Source organism: Zophobas morio, unplaced genomic scaffold (genome assembly GCF_036711695.1).
Source record: "Zophobas morio isolate AGI-343-1 ecotype UQ-CSIRO unplaced genomic scaffold, CSIRO_AGI_Zmor_V1 ptg000108l, whole genome shotgun sequence".
NCBI classification, from domain to species: Eukaryota; Metazoa; Arthropoda; class Insecta; order Coleoptera; family Tenebrionidae; genus Zophobas; species Zophobas morio.
In genome coordinates this window covers 328197-342919 of record NW_026972213.1, presented here as the reverse complement: position 1 = coordinate 342919, position 14723 = coordinate 328197, and the positions used below count along the sequence as shown (strand labels likewise).

General features: G+C 33.1%; 1 protein-coding gene across 6 annotated transcripts in view; it reads right to left on the bottom strand.

Annotated features, from left to right (window-relative positions):
* The window catches only part of LOC135144640 (inaD-like protein), a 501533-nt gene that overhangs the window by 362175 nt on the left and 124635 nt on the right, over positions 1–14723 (bottom strand). For all 6 annotated transcript variants that reach the window (XR_010283205.1, XR_010283206.1, XR_010283204.1 and 3 more), the window contains exon 4: positions 9479–9637. Coding sequence is in view for 3 of the 6 variants with exons in the window: in XM_064076688.1 (XP_063932758.1) it covers positions 9479–9637 (159 nt within the window). In the remaining 3 variants the exon portion in view is untranslated. The remainder of the gene's footprint in view (positions 1–9478; positions 9638–14723) is intronic.

Genomic DNA, 14723 nt, shown 5'->3' with positions numbered 1-14723 from the left:
TATCATTCCATTCATATTTTTGGATTTGCATATGCAGGGTGACTCAAAAAAATTAATGAAGGCGTGAATTTATTTTATCGATTTAATCAGGAATTACAAAACCGAATGCTTTGAAATCTTGGGAATATTTTAAAGTTATTATAAGCATGGTAAACTTTTGTTCAAAATGTATTTGTTCATCCCTCCTAAAAAAATTGATGACGTCACCCTTAAATTTTGCTGAATAAATCCTATCTAAAATGCAAAAAATATGATGAGTTTGTACTTGTGATTTATCATTCCATTCATATTTTTTAGATTTTCTTAAGAGGTGGTTCAAAAAAATTAATGAAGTCAATTTATTTTATTGATTAAATTAAAGGCAACACTTATTATTAGTATTACACCCCAACCAACCCAATTTGGTAGACACAAAATTTGTTAAAGGAAAAACTCGGTTGAAACATAAGGGTAGCACGCTTATTTACATCGACTTTAACATTACAGACCTGCATTTGTTTTATGCGTTCACTTGGTTCCGCGAATGTGAAATAGACATGTTTATAATCAACCAATTGTGAATTTCACCGTCAAGATATAAATAAAACCCAATGTTTTATATAATAAGCGGAAGTCGAAGCAATAAAACCGATGGTCGTTTTGTTTACAGTTTCTCTGTTTGACTCTCACGTATGCTGTTACGCCTGTCATCTTAAATTAAGAATGTTTATACATACACGATTTTCACTTGCCTCTGATACGTATACGTGAGTAAATTGTTTCGTTATTTTATTGATTATTACAAATCAATATTCAAAACGACCCAATTCATTTTCCCGAAAATTTGAGAATATAATAATTTTATTCTTAGTATTACACTACATCTATCCCAACTGATATACGTGTCCTTGCAAAAATTGATGACGTCATCGCAATTTTTTTTTAAATTCCCACTACAAAAATGTAATGAGAAAAAAAAACACAATAGGCATGCAGTCGTCAAGTTTCCGACAGCGAGGGAAGTACTGTCTAAACTCTTTAGACCAATTTTTTTATACATAACATAAAAAAACACACAGAAATCCGAAATCTGTAATATTGCTGCCAAAGAATAAAGTTTACAGTTTCTTGCTACAGCCGATACTCTTGCACTAAAAATGAAATTGGATCTCACGCTTCTTTACGATTTCGTTGCTGTTTTGAATATCTGATAATGAAAATAGCTTCCTTAATGGATTTCCGTACTAGATTTAATTGAATTGCTGCCAGGATTTCGAAATTTTTAACATTCCAATCTACTTTACAATTAAATTACTACGTTCCGTACTATATTTATTTGCTTATTAGAAAATTGCTTTTCTTAGGTTCACCAGAACACGTAGACACAGATTAATAAAATCAATTCGTTACGAGCTTAACAAAATAACATTGAAAACGTCAATGGCTTGTTGAACATTCTACACGTACTGTAACCGTCTTTCAAATATTTCCAACCCCGCTCAAGTACACGAAGCAATCGGTTTATAACCGGGATAATTTTGTTAGAAGCAATCCCAAAGCAAACCTCCCTAAATCGAGTGAAATCCCTCGATCTACAATATTCGCACCGCTCGCTAGGAGCCGCATGGCACTCATTCCGCCCCACAAAAAACTTCATTACCATAATTGCAAAATTTCATTTTCACTGAATCTTTTAAAATCACGCATTACAGAAAATTCGAGCTTTTAAACGTCATGCCGAAACAAAATACGCTGTTGACACAACAGCCCTGCCGCTGGCATCGAGAAAGCTGCTCACTACAATCGTTTCCCCTGCCGGCGGCGGCTAAAAGGATGTGGGTGGATGTGGCCTGTTTTATTTTTTTGCCCTGAGTTCATCGCCAGGGTCACGCTAAGCGTCAAATTTTCAGTTCAGTGGCGTGGCCAGGGAAGCTAGGGGGACAAACGCCTTCGGCGCTGGATAGGCATAAGAAACAGAACCCCTTGTTTGCTTTGCGAATATGAAATCAAATTTCCAACAAATCTTATTTTGTCGTTATCTGTTAATTAGACAGACAAAGAAAGATGCTGTAGAGTCAACAGTGGGATTAACGGAAGCAAAGCATCACATTGTTAAACCTATCGGCATAGTTAAATTTATCGGTTTTGTTTAAAAAGAAGCCGTTGTGGAGGTATTTAAGTAAATTTTTATTTTGAGAGCAGTAATGAATGAAATATTATAATAATCTTTTTGGCAAATACCTAAATTCAAACTTTTATAATATGTTTAATAAAATACTCAAATTCAAATCCGTCACCACTTTTACATCATAAAGAAAACTACATATACTCGTATATACTCAATATTTATACAGCAAAAATTCTCACAAATTGCGAGTTTCCTCATTCCCTTGCTATACAAGAGTTTCAACGTATCCACTAATATTAATATTTATCTTACTTTACCTCTATACATCTCAATCACACGCCTTATAGCACAGTTAAGGTTGGTTCCTTTAAAATACGGTAGATTTATCATTCGAAGTCCATAGTACACTATTAATTTGAATGAGGAATGTACTGGTTGTAAATCCCAAAAATTAGAAACCTTGATGTACTTATTTTTTCAAAATCTAATATGTTTTTCTATTGGGGGACCTGCTGCCAAATGCATTTTCTATTATACTTTATTTTGTTATAAAAAGTTTTCCTATTATTGATCCAATATGAAGTTTAATCAATGGCTAGAGATCCATTTATCGTCGTCACCCAAATACTTGTCAAAATTAGTTTTGAAACTTAAAAGAGACGAGCTCTTAATGATATAATCGGGTAGAGAATTCCAAACATTGAAAACCCTATTAGACAAAAAATATTGTCGAGTTAAGAATCGGAAGGACTCTTTCTTTAGCTTATATAAACCTTATTATTATAATTTGTTAAAATTAAGACAATTAGCGATGGATTAATGAGTTCTACATATATATCTTCTTATAATTATTGTTCTCATTAAAAGTTTATATTTTATAATACAACAGTGAATCCGGTTTGAGACAATGCATTTTGATTTTACGTTTGGTACAGGGGTCGGTCATGAGTATAAAATTAACTTTTCTGAACTGGGGGTATTTTCATTCAGGAGCCATCTTGAAAATCGGTTCAATAATTGTCTGACAATAAAATTATAAATAGTTTTTTTCTGTAGATATGATAGGATAGAATTATCTATAACTTTTATTAACAACGTTTTGGTACTAACATTAATGTTAAATAAGTTATGAGCGAAAAAATTGTAAAACTTGGGAACGAAAAACTTGGAGGCGAAATAATATTTTCCACACTTATGTAAACTGCTTTGGAGGGATGAACCCATAATTAAGAAAAACGGTAATGCATTAAATTAATTAAAATTCAGTCAGGTAACGGGGAAAATGGAAGATTTATGGCGAATGAAAATACGAAAAGAAGTAAGGCGGCCGCTGGGAAAATTATGGGTAAGTGCGTAAGAACGAACAAAGCACACACATCAAAAACAAGCAAGCACAAGAGATGTTATTTTCTTTTTCGGAGAAATAAATGTTCAGTTGCACATAATGCTACCTTTGTGTGTTTCAGAAATTCTAGTACTTTTGAAACTGTGACGTTTGTTTGATTAAATCTTAAAATGCAAGATTTAACTTAAAAGATTTACTATAGACAGGTCTGAAATCGAACTTTCCACAAAACGTAGTTATTTAGTTTATTATTTTGCAGCTTCTAGAATGTTATGTGCCTAAGTATGGAATCTGTGGATTTTATAGAAGGAAAATGAGGCTCTTAATAATTTTTTCATATTTTCGAAGTGTCATTCAAAATTTTATTATAGAAGTTTTAAACATTTCCCCCAGATTGTTTTCATAGGTACTGCATTTACCAAGTAAAACTAAAACACACGATTAATAAACTTACCTTCACTACCTTAGCGTAGGCGAAAGAGGTATCGGGCGAATGGCTACTTTCAGGTTCTTTCGACGTTTCATAACCCCCTAGAGTCCTTACAAATTTGGCTGTCCCTGTTGATTTTCATTGGGCAGATAAAATCTCCCAAACCACCAGATCGATTGTAGTCAAATTTGTATGTATTCTAGTGACCGAATTTAAATCAAATTTTCGCGCTGAAATTAATTAACAGAGGCGCGAAACCACATTTGAACAATTTGAATTTGAGAAAAAAATTCAATCAAAAAAACCGTTAGTTGGCTTGGTAGTTAATAAAAAGGAGGAAGCCTTTGTTTAACGAAAATTAATCGTAACTATGACGTCACAGTCCCCAATACGAGCAACTAATTCTTAGGGCTTTCTAATCGGAAAAAGTGCTGATTTTCGGCCGACGCGACACGTGCTGTTTTATTGTTTGTAAATTCACCGACCAGGTTATGATTTTAATCGTTAACTGGTTCTAACACAATGTAACAGACATTTAGTAGGAGATTTCATGAAATTCACTTAGTCAGGATAACACCCTTTGTTTACAAGTTATGAATGAGGTTTCTGGATGCTAATACTACAGTGTTATTATAACACTTCTAAATCGTTCACACAAGATTGCTAACACTTCATTTACGGCAGTTAAAACAATTTCTTCCCTTAGGCAGTTACCATCGTTATTATCATCGCTATCATCATTACATCACCGAGGCATTTCCTCGCAACGCTAAAAATTACATCACCCAGACCATTGTCTGGCAACGCTAAAATTTACATCACCGAGACGCTTTTTCCTCGCAACGATGACTGGATATTTTTGTGTTTATTTATTATGTGTTTTGTTGAGGTAACCAGTTCACGATAAACTGTCAAAGTTAATTATTTTAACTAACCAATCACTTGGATCATGGCATAATGTAACATAATGTAAATTCTTTGTTTGAATCGTTGATACAGTGTGGCAAATATTAATCTCATGTAAATTTGTTAGCTTTGCATTTTTTCACCTCGTACAATATTTCTCCATCCAACAATTTTAACTTCAGTAATTTTCTTTGTTGTATAATTTAAATTGAACGTAAATTTTCATGCTCTGCAGTTTCTAACCTGAAACAGCATTTAAATTCGTCATACACTTTTGTGAAATTTTAAATAACAAGTAATTCTTATTTGAGATTAAGATTGGACGTCAGATAATTTATAGCTAGAAACATTCAGCAACAAAACATTTACAGAACAAAAAAGCAAATATTTATAACAACAAAAGATCTGAGGTGGGATTTTGTTTCTTGAACGAAGTGATAAATTTTCACTTGCGATAAATGTCATTGCGTGGCTTTTAAATGAAAAGTTGGCATTTATTCTTTGCATATAAGCTTATTAAATGCTCAAAAGTTTACAATTACCTTAATTTTAAGAACATATAACTCAGAATTACGATTTTGAATTTCTATTTTGACATAAATTTCGAGGTTATGTCTCCAAAATTTATCACTTCATTCAGAGTTACCGAGAAAATATCACTCCATGAAGACTTGATTTCGTGACAGAATCGAGAAATGTGACACAAATGTCGCACCAACTCAGCCTCTCAACCAATCAGCAAACGAGATTTTATCGCTATCGAGTTTTTTTCGATCGAGAAACAAAATCGCACCCCTGGTGCGAAATAAACTAGCGAAGATAAAATATTACGTCATGCTCTGCAGTTTCTAACCTGACGTAATATTTTATCTTCGCAAGTTTATTTCGCACCAGATCTTTTGTTGTTATAAATATTTGCTTTTTTGTTCTGTAAATGTTAAGTTGCTGAATGTTTCTAGCTATAAATTATCTGACGTCCAATCTTAATCTCAAATAAGAATTACTTGTTATTTAAAATTTCACAAAAGTGTATGACGAATTTAAATGCTGTTTCTTGAAAAAACACTTGTCCACTTGTCGTTAATATCAAACTCACAGAAATTGAACATTTAAAATGGAATTGAGGTTAAATAACACCGAAATACGTGACTAAAGCGGAGGGCGCGGTTCCTAGACGAGCTGGCTGAATGTATCGCGCCATCTGCACAAAAAATGCAGACTTTGTATAGAAGTCAGGGGAACGGTCTGGACGACGTGACGCTATCAGCTATTTATAGCCCTGACTTCCAACCACGAGTTTTCGACCGGCATATTCGTCATAGAGAGGTGCTGTGCGGTAGGCTTGCCGATAGGATAGAACCACCGTCACAGTGGAAAAATAGCCGCGTCCAGGAGCCCCAAACTCCGCTCATGCTACAGCGCCTCAATGGGTATTGTTGTTGTGCTCTAGAATTAAATTGACCTAGTAGATCTCCACACTCTTATAGCGCTCTGATGCCGCTGCCGCTGCATAATTTGTTTATTTTAATGTTGTTCTTTTGTTGACTACCATAATTTTTAAATTTGCCGCTACACGTCTGTAATAACTTGTATATTTGCATCCAGTTACTTTAGATATTTGCATTGATTCAGAATCTTTAATTTGATTTCATTTAAATTTCATCCACGGTTCAATAAGTTTTTTTTGGAGCTGAAAAGCGATTGCGATTTGGCCCCTCTGGGCAGCCTGAGGGCAAGTCACGAGTCACGAGTTTTTCTCAGTGGAGGAATCAATAATTTTGTGTCCTCCATAAATTTTGTGTTTTATTTAGTGGTACTTTTCCAACCTTGGGGTCCACCATTTGCATCTGAACGCCTCCCGCCATTTTTCAAAAACACAACGTAGGGTTCCATTTTGTCAGACGATCACAGTCAAAGCCAAATTTTGAATTTTTAAATTTTTCGCGGGCCTTCAATTTTTTTTACATGTCAATTTAAGACGGGATGTTTGGGTTATCACAGTACGCTATAGAAAAATTACATAACGTTAACCAAAAGTTGTCGGATAGATCCCACCAATAATGTGTTAACGTCACCTCAAAATTTTATATAGTAAATATTTCATAAATAATAAATAATAAATCCGTCGTGATCCTTTTTATCCTAAATATTCAGATTTTCGAATACTCTGAAAAACTTATTGTTAGTGTACACTGCACCTAGCCAAATAGATGTTCGTGATCTTGCTAAAATGTTGACGACCTTGTCACAAAATTTGGTAGTGAAAAGACTCGCTTGAAACATACGCATAGCATGCCTCTTTATCTTTACTTTAACACTACATACATACACATCTCTATTGTAACTAATAGGTGCAAAATATCATAGAAAAGTTTGCAAAATCAAATATATTAGGAGTATAATTTTTCAAAACAGCTGGAGAATTTTCAGTTTCTTTAAATAATCCTGGCAAATTTTACGCTCCCCCAGCCCAGCTTGGATTGTGATTCCTTCTGAAATGCAAATACTTTTTTACAATGAATATGCCATATGAAATAACGGTCTGCATACTTATTTTGATTTGGCATAAGACAAGCTCACTTAATTTGATGATATCCTTATGACAAAGCAGGGTCTAAGTAAAACCCAAGAATAAGATTATTTACAGAACACTACTCGTACTCACTAACTGATGTCTCTGTTTTTTGTGTTATTTTACCTAGGCTAATATATTTTCTAAGAAGATCAACGCCAAAAATACAAACATTTCTTTATTAAATGAATATGGCAAGTCATTTATCTATGTCAAGAATTGAATTGTGTCGGTGCTATAATTGAACCCTACGAAACACTGGATCTGAGTGTTAATAGAGACTTCAATAATTCGACGTTGTTATTAGTGGCTTTGTAATAACACAATCTCAGCAAAAGTATCATATGATCAACATAATCAAAACTTAAATAATATAACTTTGAGGTTCATAATTTTCTAGGGGTTTGGTGGGCATTGTACTGAAGATAATAGTTGTGGATTTTTTGCTTTTAAAACCAAGCTGTGAGTGGTAAACTAGCTCCATATGTTCCAAATAATTCTAAGTTAAGAGTTTAATAAATACTCACACATATTTTTGCTATAATTACGATTATCGATATCCAAGAAGTATAACTTTTTTGAAAAACAGACACTCCTTCTGAGATTTTTTCGGATATTTTCTTGTAATAATTTAATAAAAATTCAGCAGGGATGTGATACGTTTCCTAAATGTTTTATTATTCATGAATTGATATCATATACGTCAATGCTATAGTACTCATTTATGGTTCAATTCCATTAATTATAATGATTATAACTTTATACAGCTTTGACAGGTCAAGCTTAGACAACTATCGTGATTTAAGGTTCTTTTATTGTTGCCAACACCTCGCAAAACACATTTATGGGGAATGTACAAAATTACAGATGTATAGTATTGTTACGAAATAAACCCATACGGCGCCTATGGGTTTTCTAGTATGTATGTGTTTCTTCTAGTACAGTTTAGACACATCTATTATTTTTCAAATCCCAATGCGACGTTCTAAAGTAATTCTTTTTTTTTAATTTTTAAAACTAAAAAGATTTAGAAAAATCGTAATATTTTTCCATTTGTGCTGCAGTATTTTACGAGCAGATTAACAAAAATTTACGCTTTGTTGGGGTACAATTACAATTGAATTTTAATAAATAAGTTTTTGTAGAAAAAAACTGTACCTAATTGTATTATAATTATTAAATATTTCTATATTATGAGTTTTGAAACAGTAATATTTCGGTTTCTCAAATAAAACATCATATCTTATTACTGCATCTTATTCTGTTTCTGTTCTGATTGTTTTTTGTTTAATATTTTCTACAGCTAAAGTAAATGGTTTTTAATATTTTTCAGTTGTTTAAATAGATACAACAAATTATCTGGAACCAGAACATTTAAAACAGATGCAGTATTAGTATTTTAGATTTTTTTACGAACAATGTGTATTACTGATGTAATACACATTGTTCGTAAAACAGCATGTGAATTACATAATTGTAATTCACATGCTGATGCTAGAAATGTGAAGAGTGTGGTAAGAAACTTTACACGCTTTTAGTTCTTTAGCAACAACTACCGGAAATACTGAGGAATATATAATTTCATGTTTCCTTTGCATTTCACGGTTCACACGAAAGTGACACGTTTCCATTTGTTCTACATGCCTTCTCTCCTGGAAAATAATTCTGCATACATTCCATAGAAATGCTAGACCAATTACCTTGAGATTTAGTAACTCCAGAACGCCATTTGAATTTTACTAATTTAATATTTCAACGGCGAAGCGCAAACAAATTTTACTTAATTCTATGAAATTTACAAATTATCAACAAGATTGATCAACTTCTGAAGTATGATACCAATGAAAATGTTTTTTGTTCAAGCATTTTAAACTGAAACTCTCACATTGGCACTAAGCTGATAAGATCAAAATTGTATAAAAACACAAATCTCCAAAAATTCAAAAAATACTCCAAAAGTACGAGATCTTTACTTTTTTTTACAATCACGCCTCGGTATTTTCTGTGTAAAATACTTCATGTATAACACAACACGCGAGGTAATAACTTTTGTCCCCAGCGCCAGAAGCTGCATATCCGCCACTGCTCTGAAAGCAAATTGAGAAATATTTCGGTTACCTGGTAATCTGCAGAAGTCGATTCAACTGGTCTGGCTACTACCATCCGGACGTGAATTCCGCACTGACGCAAAACCGAGGCGACCTGCTCAGACCCGAGTCCTCTGAGATTAACCTCGCCGATCTGTAAGATGTGGTCTCCGCTTTGCAGTCGTCCGTCCTGTAAAAATAAGTCAAACGTAGAAAGTTTTTAAACGGTTTAGGGTCATACAACGGTTAAGCTTTGTGTCGTCACAACTAAAGTGCTTTGTGTCGTCAAACCAAAGTCCAGTCTCGGCCCCTACATAATGTGGAAAAGTTTTATGAAAAAAGCGTGCTCAGTGAGGGGTAGTCACGGTTTTTCCAAACGTCCATCGGATTAACAATGGGGAAAAGCTAATGGTGGATAATTTTACAGTAATGTGATTTTATTAATGTTTGCACGCCACATTTTTGTGATATGTTGAAACAGGAGCATCTGCGATCCGCCCGGCTTATTCTTCCTCGCAGTTCTTTTTTAAAACTTTTAATATTAAAAACTGGGGTTTTGTCGTTGGCGTAAAAATGAGTTTCCTATAGTAAAATACCTTCAAGCTCTTTGGCTGTCCTCACAATCTGGTAAATCTCGAACGAAAATGTAAACAATGTGAAAAACATTATAGCCCAGATAATTAAAATATTTTACCCTCATGCTCATACCAACATGCACTCGAGTCTGAATCGTCGCCCTTTGAAACCAATTTAACTCCGGTATCGCAGTCTAATAAAAGACAACTACAACAATATGACTGTCATAGTTACAGAAGTTTAATTACGAAAATTTTGGTTGTTCGATGTTTTCATGAATACAATTATTCATTTCTAATTTGTCATTTATCTAAAACTTGAACGAAACTACCACGTCTAGCTATTCTTCTTTTATTCAACCATACTGCAGATGCGACTGAACATATTTTATTCATGTGAGACAGTGTCAGAATTTACACAACATAAATAAAATGAGCACGAATATTCTCTTACAATTCATACCCAAAGATGATACTGCAAGACAAATTCTGCTTAGCGACATCCTGAAATTGATCGTCGCATTCCGGTCTCACCGGCAATGGAAAAGTTTTTTTCTTAACACAGAGACATGAAATTTACAGCAGATGTTTGATCTGTATATCTTATTATTCTTTCAATGATGAAATGCCTCTTACCTCAGACTAACCCGCTAATTCGTGAGTCGCCAAAAGAGTTGCTAAATGCAGAAAATTGCAAGGACAAAATTCAAAAACAATTATTTGACTTTCCTTTTTTTTTTATTTTTAAAAATATTTTTATTTTTTTTAAATAAATCCGTTTGTTAGGGTAATTTATTTTAAAAAGTTATGACTAGGGTTCGGATCTTAGGTTTTTTGCCTTTTTATATCTACTTCAGGCATTGCGCCGAAATTTATATATTTATCGGAATTTAAAAAATTCTGTTTATTTAACGCCCATTTATTACTACCGAAAATGCCTAATTTACCGTTAGAGACCTAAAGTGTTAATTAAACGAACTAATTGTCACTTTTAAAAGGCTTCATAATAATAATATGTTCTTTATTGTCCAACAGATTTACCACTTATAGGACAATATTAATAACAATTATTAAGTGTGTTTAACAAAATAAAGTTAAATAAAGAAAATTAACAATAAAAAAAAAGAAAAAATATAACAAATTTCTGTGTCCCTAACAAAATACATCATTATATACATTATCTACAGCTTTACACATGACATGAATCGGTGAACGTTGTAAGACATTTGTTCTCGCCGTTGGCACTTGAAAACTTGCTTCATATCGTGATGCTAAACGTGGCACATAAAATGGTAATTTGGAAAGTAAAAATGCACAGTCAATCTTATTGTGTATTAAATTATAAGTAAATTTTGCACAGCACATTTCTCTCCTTTGTAATAATGACTTCATATTATGTCGACTTTGCAAATTTTGCTGATCAGTACCAATCTGTGGATAAACTCCATCAATTTTAAATGATAAATATTTTAAAAACCGTCTGTGAATTTTCTCTAAGGCCATAATATGAGATACATAAATAGGGTTCCATACAAGACTTGCATACTCAATTTTACTTAACACATATGCAAAATAAAGTTGTTTAATTAAAGTTAAGTCAGAAAAATGCCTACATGTTCTCATAACAAAACCTAATGATTTATACGCCGAAGTGCAAACAACCTCTAGATGTGGAAGGAATGATAATTCGGAATCAAAAATTACTCCTAGATCCTTCATGCAATTCTTTTGCTTAATAATATGATTTCCCAACACATAGGACGATTGAGTTGAAGTTTTTTTACGGCTGCATTTGACAAGAAAACATTTTTCCTTGTTCAATGGCAACTTAAAACATGTCACACCAACTTATCATCAGATTGATATTATTCTGCAAGATATCTACATCAACTGGACTGCCAATGGAGTGATATAGTTTAATATCATCAGCGTATGCAAGGACTGGGCAACTAAATTGTTCAAGTAGATCATTAATAAATAGAATGAATAAAAGAGGACCAAGATTAGAGCCCTGCGGAACTCCGGAATTAACTGAAAATTTATAAGACACATAACCACTATAAGCAACGTAAGATGTTCTGTCTTTTAAATAAGAACGCATTAACAGCAGTGAGTCCTCCGACAATCCATACAAATCGAGCTTTTGCAGAAGAATACTATGTTGAATTGAATCAAAAGCTGGAGTGAAATCAGTGTAGACTACATCAGCTTGACCTCGAATATCAATTATTTCACTTAAATATTGCGTGATAGTGGCTAAATTACTAACTGTAGACCGACCACTAACAAAGCCATGCTGATAGGGAGAGATATATTTTTTCACATTACTGTAGATTGTTAAATATAGTGATTGTTCAAAAACTTTCGAAAAATTTGGCAATATTGAAATCTGTCTGTAATTTAACACATCTGAACTATCACCTTTCTTCAAAATTGGGCAGATCCTGGCGCATTTCCACTTTGATGGAAAGGTTGAAGTTTTAATGGCAAGGTTGAAAATAAGTGACAATGGTTCTGCAAATGCATATCTACAATCCCGAACAATGAAACTCGGGATTAGATCGTCTCCCGCTGTGAATTTATCATGAAACTTGGACATTATATTAATAAGTTCAACTGGACTGACGTAAGGAAATTGAAATGGTAAAGCGTTGCTGGAAGATTGAGATGGAATGTGTGCAGAATCACTTGAATATGATTTCGAAAAATTTTCTGCAAAACCATTAACTATTGTTTGTGGATCAGTGTATTCGGATAAACCATTGTGAACTCGACCAGGAATTCTTGTAGAACTACGTCGTTGGTTTAAATAGTTCCATAAATTAGAAGGATTTGACTTAAGATTTCTTTGAACTAAATCGAGGTAAGAATTATGAGCTTCAGAAATCTGCATTTTCACTAGACTGCGGAGACGTTTAAACTCAAGTTGATATGTTTCATTGTGAGTTGTTATCCATTTACGTCTATACTTTTCTTTGTTTCTTAAATTAGCTATAATTTGAGATGTGAACCATACGGGATACCTTGTTTTACTTTTTATTTTAAAATTGGATTCCACGACCAACGAAGCGGACCTGCTTGCACAATAGAGATTTTCCGTGAATTCTTTGCTTTGGCTGGCAAATTGTTTAAAAATGGGTTGTTAACAACGCCCTTGAGTTTAATGGTCCGAGTTGGTGTCGCCAACTGACAACGCTGGCCTGCATTTCATTTAGATTATAGCCGGAAGGAGGTGAATCTCTGAAAAAGCATTTTATTTTAGAAGTTTATTGTTAGTGATACTGAGTGTCTTTGCGTGTTAGTGAGTGTGCTGGAGCCGGTTTTGATTTTTGTGCATACAGTAAAGAATCCTCAAAATGCCTAAGCTAAAATCATCCATGAAAGATAAAATCAAATTATGGTTAGGGAATAATTTGGACACTAATTTTCAATTTCCTTCTTCTACCAAAGACAATGAGTTATTCTGCAAAGTGTGTGGAAAAGTTGTAAGTAAACATTTAAAATACTGAAGCTTGAATTATGTTCACATTTTTGTTTCCTAGTTTAAGAGCGAAAAGAAATCACACTTTGAACAACACTGCATTGGCGATGCACATAAAAAGAACGAGAATAAATCCAGTAAACAGATTTTATTAAACATTCGTTCCGACAACGATTTTACGCAATTTTGCACCGATTTATGTAGGGTATTTACCAGATGATGCTTCATACATTATCAAAACTGGTACTAATTTGAAGGTGTTTTATGAAAATATAATACACTTAACATGTATGGCACATAGGTTACATTTAGTGTCTGAAACAATTAGACTGAATTATCCAGATGTCAATGGGATAATTAGCAATGTTGAGAAAATCTTTTTAAAAGCACCAATAAGAGTAGACTTCATAAAAACAGTTTACCAAATACACCTCTCCCACCTGAACCTGCATTAACCAGGTTGGGCACTTGGATTCAAGCACCATTGTTTTATGCAGAACACTTTGATGTTTTAAAACAAGTCAGTAAATATATAATGGTTTTTTTACTATCATTCTTATATTGAATATTTTTAGGTTGTAATGTCATTTGAAGACACAGATGCACAAAGCATTAAAAAAGCTTAAGAATTCCTGAATAAAGCAAACGTTAAAAATGAACTCTTGTACATTAAAAGTCACTTTAAAATTATTGCTGGTGCAATAGAACAATTAGAAACTACAGGTTTAAAATTAAACCAAAGTATGGAAATTGTGGAAAAAGTGTATATGTACATCTTTAAAAAACACACCAGGGGAAGGTGAGGGAAATGGCGTGCTAAAAATTATGTTCTCTATTAAAAAAGCATCCAGGACACGATTTTATATGTTCCGTAAATAACGTAATTTGCGGTAATGGAAATGCTAGCAACAATACATACATAATTGAAAACGTAGATTGTTCAATATTTAATTTTGCACCCATCATTTCTTGTGATGTGGAACGCACGTTTTCAAAACTTAAAAGTGTTTTAAAGGATCAAAGGTGTAAATTTACAATCGAAAATATAGAGAAATATATAGTTTGCGTTTGTAACTCATTTTAGATACCTGAATTAATATTTTAGTTTTTGTTAATTTGATCGCCATTTTTTTGCGATAACTTAGAATTAGTGGACGTAACTATAGATCGTTTATTTATTTAATCATTTTTTTGTTTGTTACACAAAATATTTGTTTCTA